Source organism: Notolepis coatsorum (assembly GCF_963971535.1).
Source record: "Notolepis coatsorum genome assembly, chromosome: 11".
In the NCBI taxonomy this organism is placed as follows: Eukaryota; Metazoa; Chordata; class Actinopteri; order Aulopiformes; family Paralepididae; genus Notolepis; species Notolepis coatsorum.
The window spans coordinates 24559178-24564984 of record NC_140175.1 but is presented as its reverse complement, the minus strand read 5'-3'; the positions used below and the strand labels follow the sequence as shown (position 1 = coordinate 24564984).

The following is a 5807-nucleotide window of genomic DNA, read 5'->3' as shown; positions in this document are numbered from 1 at the left end:
TGCTTGTTGTCAGCTCAGGCACGCGCTACACAAGCTTCTCCACACAACAAGTGAGACGTGTAGCCACATAGTGACCCCTTGCGGATAAAGACGGTTATGGCATGTCCCAAGAGTGGTTTGGGCCTACAAGCTCAGATCAATCACAATGGATCTGTCATTTTATTCTACTGCCTATAATAAAATTACAGACTTTACTCGTCGAACGTTGCCTTGCCCTCTGTAACAGATTCATGTGTTCATTCATTCATTCATTCATTCATTCATTCATTCATTCATTCATTCATTCATTCATTCATTCGTTCATTCATTCATTCATTCAATCTGTATCATTGAGAGCAAACTCTCATTTACAACGACGTCGAGAAATATATAATAAATACAAAACTATATATATATATATATATATATACAGAAAGTCAATCAATTAAACATTTAAAATAAATTTAAAATAACTGCAGAATGTGGTGAAGTGGTTTGCTTTTAAATATCTAATAAGGTGTGCCGTCGTACCCATTTGATGCACATTGGGCTAAAATGCAATAATACCACAGCCCACCATATACGGTTTAATTCACTGAGCTATTACTTTTTGCTTGGTTGCATGATGCATCTGAGAATTACGCTTTTCAGTCAAAACTGAAAAGGATGAATTGAACTATACATTGATTGGTGAATCGGGCCGATCACAATAACCCTAGTTCTGCAATTATGTATTTTAATTTCAAACGTCAGAGTTCAAATAAAAAAGTGTGTTTGAAGTCAAAGCACTTAAAAGATGAAGCAATAAAGGGTCAGGTGCAATTAAATATCGTTGCGCGTCATCATCACAAACCGTTTGATATGAATTCACACATACTTGATATCAAACAGAGTGCAGGCTTTGAGGTGTACTGTCCGTTCTTCTGTTCGGAGCCCTGTGTGAACATGGATTATTAAGTGCAGATAAAGCAGTTTACAGATGTCATGTATAACGTTTCTTGTATTTAAGGTAGCTTAAAAGTATTTATAGTAAATAGTAGAAATATAAAATAGAATTCCTATACTGTCGTGAAATTCTAAATGTCATGAAATTCATCAAATGTAAAATATTATGAAATAATGTAAACGTACAAATAAAACAGATGCACAATTAAAAGGTTGGCGATACGAATGTTATTGCCACTCTTATTTATAATATGTATTGTCTATTATTATTTTATAATAATAAGTAAAAGTGATGGTATAATGATTTGGGCCTAATGATTAAAAAAATGCGACCTGGGAGGTATTAGTTAAGCAGTAACAACAACAGTCTCCCATGCTGACGAGAAGCTGTGTAAACGACTGTCCATTATATATAGCTGACCCTTTAGAAAGGAGGAGATGGCTTCCTTTATTTTTATTAGTTCTGTCAGGTCCACACATGCTCCTAATTCCCTCCCGAGTTGGTTCCCCATTAATCACAGCGCTATATGAACACATAATCTGCTTAACTAAATGTTATTGTCGTGGTTCCTTATCAAAGGGATCTCTAATATACAACAAAGCGACAATCACCGCGGGGATATTAGGCTTTTCACACCTCTGCCCAACTCCAAAGAGCGATTGGTTTCGATACACAACGACCTGGCGACATTAAGCATTTTGGGGCCTCTCTCTCTGTTCTTCTCCCGGGGACCTTCTTCAAACGCTCAACTTGACAGAAGTCATCAGTGTTTTATATAAAGTGTTCATACCTCCAGGTAGCCACACAGCAGACAGCATCTCACCTGAGGACCAGCAGTCACAACCAGACAGACGAGCTACAAGAAGGATCTCCTGACTGCTGCTGGACACGGGAGCATTGCTGTTTTGGAATTACACTTTGGATAACCTTAAACTCACTTTGGACAACACTCACTTTGGATAATAATAATGGAAGGACTAACGCTTGGGTTCCTCTGTGCGCTTCTGGTGGATTTGGTTCTCATCATTACTGGCGCAGGGACTTTTTCCATGAGCCACCACGAGGCTCTTCTCCAGAGGATGCATGATCTTCGTCGGCCCAAGGGCCACAGCCACAGGGTGGTGCACCACCACCAACACTCCAACAAGCTGCCCCTCTACATGATGCAGCTCTACCGCACCGTGGTGGCGGAGCACCCCGCTGTCACCGCCGCCCGGCCCCGGACCAGCCGCAGCGAGGACAACCCGCGGCTCCACGACTCCGACTCTGTGATCAGTCTTGTCGCCAAAAGTAAGTAAACATATATATTAATGCGCCGTTGTTGCCGCTTATAGAATATAGGCCTGTGTGCTCATTTACTAAACGTTATTTTTGTCCTCGTTTAAAAATGAAAGATTTTGTTTTACGCACGGCTATTTCAAACATCTAGAGACTCAAATACATGATTCATAATTTAATTTCAGCGAATTATCTGTGTTACAAATGTCATAGCCTAATTTTTCGTCCATTATAAAGAAGGTAAACCTAACATATATATATATATATTTTTTTTTAGCTTCGCTCTCCTTCGCCCTACATGTTTCTTTCTTTAGGAACTCTAAAGGCTAATGCTTATTTGACAGACATGGAGAGCTTATGTCTTGGGCTGGGCTGTCTGTTACAAGTGTGTCAAGGGCGCTGCAATCCACAGTGAGACAATAACAACATTCGACTTTTTCGACTCCTCATAGCATGTCAAAAGAGGGACGTGTGAAATTGGCTCTCGTGCCGTCAGCGACTGACAATGCTTGCTTACACTAGTTATACACAATACACTGACTAACCGCTTTTTTTTGTATCTGTCTATCTCAGGTTGTCAACAGATTGGTGGGAGGTGGTCCGTCACCTTTGACACGTCCTCCATCACCACCAGTGACGACGTCCAGCGGTCTGAGCTTCGCATCCGCCTGCCTGCTTTCACCGAGTCTGACCGGGCCTCCGTGGATATCTATTCCCACAGAGGGAGGTGCTCCGGCCTGCAGGGTTGCCCAGCAGAGCGGAGCCTGTTCCTGGGTCGAGTGAGAGCCACGCCCAGCACCATGACCTCCCCTTCCTCCTGGAAGGTATTCAACGTCACTGGGCTGCTCCGCCGCTGGCTCATGCGGCACGGACGCTCCACACACCAAGACCCAGAGGTGGAGGAGCATGAGGGCAACCAGGAGGAGGAGAGCGTCCAGCACCCCACAGCCGACCGGGTCATGATGGTGGTCTTCTCCAAGCAGAACCAGACCGCCGACAACGGCCAGCGGGCCCCCACCCTCATCCGCACGGCAGAGCACTCCAAATACGTCACCCTGGACAAGGGGCGCGTCGTGGCCGCCGGGTCCGAGACCGGGGTGGCGAGGTCCCGGTCCCGGAGGACCAAGAGGCACCACCACCACCAGGGCCCAGGGCAGAAGGCGAGGGTGGCTGGAGTGGCTCATGCTGAGGCTCACGCTGAGGCTCCTGCGGAGGAGAGGAAGGGTCCCCTGTGCAGGAAGGTGGACATGTGGGTGGACTTCGAACAACTCGGCTGGAGCGAATGGATCATCTATCCCAAACGCTACAACGCCTACCGTTGCGAAGGCAACTGTCCGACACCGGTGGACGAGACCTTCACCCCCACTAACCATGCATACATGCAGGTAAAGATCATTATAATACGATAATAGTCATATTGAATTGTCCCATCTGATTGCTTTACAATTCCATTGTCTTATACCGATATTGTGCCACAACTGAGTTTTCTTTTTTTATACACCTCTCTAACCAATCACTTTTTTTTTAATTCTCTCTCTCCAGAGCTTACTGAAGCTTCATCACCCAGAGAGGGCAGTGCCGTGCCCGTCCTGTGCGCCCACGCGCCTGGCACCTCTCTCCATGCTCTACTATGAGAACGGAGAGATGACGATGCGGCACCACGACGGCATGGTGGTGGAGGAGTGTGGCTGCCACTGAGCCACGCAGCAGGAGCCAAAATGGACAGGGGTGGTGGAAACCCCATAGGCACTTTGCACAGAAATCCAGTCAATGCGGGACCAATGGTTACCCCTCTGCGGGGGGAGGGGCAACCGAAAACAGGACACTGGTCACTGGATTCAGGAGTAAATCACCACAATGATCCTGAGTATTCTTCTAGGTTTTGCTCCGGTCACACCTGGTTGAATAGCAAGAGGAGAGTTGAGGTGTCAAGACGAGGACCCTGTGTGGACCGGTTATGGAGAAAAGGACAAGCTGGCCACTAACACATGCACTAAAAGGATATGCAGAGAACGTTGCCACAAAGAGGACACTAATGTGAAGATGTCTTTGTGGCACGGTGTGATTATTTAACCTTTATTTAACCAGGCAAAGCCCTTGTGAGGTTAAAAACCTATTTTGCAAGAGCGATGCCGCATCAGAGACACTCTATTGTATATACAGTAATGAAGAGACAGAGCACTCCGGGAGTTTTGGATGGAGACATTTGCAACGCTAAAGATGGCGGCAACGACGAAACATACCCGCTATACAAAACAACCAAATTCAGAGAAAATAATTAAATGTGATATTATTTTAGAATTTATAATCTACTGCAATTTGAGGGGAAATTAGAGATTTAAAGATGTTTAAAATGAATAACAATATCTGCAGTGAGTGGTTGCCATGGTAACCAAGGACCGTAGCAGAAACCACTGAATGGCGCATGCATGTAGAATGGGTCAGGTCTTGTTAGTTACTTGCTGTTATCAAGATGGCGGCAGAGTGAGCAGACTTTTTGATGCCATCTCAATGACTCATGAGAATGTTATTAGAATTACCCATGCAGACCCAACAAGCGCTTTAATTGTTCAGTGTTGATGTAGTATTATTTAAATATAAATATATTTCATGGGAGGTATGTATTTTCTAATGGACCGAACTGACTTTTCAAAAATAAAACTGTCAACAGTTCCTTTCTCTGATAAGTTCTTGACCACAGAATATTTTTCTATTGCTCGAAATATTTTCCTTTACCTATTGCTTACACTATACACAAACAGTTTCAACTACTTAAACCTGCATTATTTGGTTTTGGGAGGGACATTTGAACTCCAAAAAATTGCATAAATTTATTTCAGAACGAAATAAACTCCTCAAAGGAAAATAGGTTTCTAAATACCGTTTGAAGCTAGACAGGCTGCTAAGAACTTACTATTTCACTGTTTGCATGTGAACTGGGCCTACAACAGTGTAGTTTACAATACATATTTGCTAAACAAAGAAGTATCTTACAGACACAGTACATTTAATTCACATTACAGTACCTCAACAATATTAAGTATTGATTCATTATAACAATAAGATATAGTTGTCATCACAATTCTAAACAGTTTCAAATGTTTCTTCTCAACAAACCTTTCTTCCACAAAATGACAAAGTGCAGTATAGGGGTGTCACGATCAATCGACTGAAATGTATTACAATTTTCTTGACAATTTAATTAAAATGGCAGCATTGATTCACTGATATAGTGTGTTTGGTCAGTAACATGGGTCTCTCCTCTCTGCAGTAAACAGAAAATACATTTCTATCCTGTTCCCACAATAAAAACGAGTTCTAAGCAAATATGTGCTTGAAACAAGTATATAATCTGCCAGAGCAGTAAGTAATCTGGCATGGCAAACTTTCTTGAAATAAGTAAAAACATATCTAGGGTTCTCTCTCCTGATTAGATAAAGTGGGAAGGGATACCAGAAAATGTATTTTCTGTTCACTGCAGAGCGGAGGGACTGGGAGATTCAGATTCCTTTATTAAGCCATTTGTGTAAAAACACATTGGTAATTGTTGCAGCAATACAGTGTATGCATTTTTTTCCTTTCTTTTTTCACAGTAAACGACAAA

The 5807-nt window shown here is 43.0% G+C and overlaps 1 protein-coding gene across 1 annotated transcript; it reads left to right on the top strand.

Moving 5' to 3' along the window:
- Positions 1 to 1974: 1974 nt before the first annotated feature.
- Positions 1975 to 3901, top strand: ndr1 (nodal-related 1; the record flags this gene model as incomplete). The annotated part of the gene is made up of 3 exons (XM_084324850.1): positions 1975 to 2215; positions 2777 to 3588; positions 3746 to 3901. 3 exons carry the CDS (start codon positions 1975 to 1977, stop codon positions 3899 to 3901), a joined length of 1209 nt encoding a protein of 402 aa, XP_084180976.1.
- Between the last annotated feature and the right edge of the window lie 1906 nt (positions 3902 to 5807).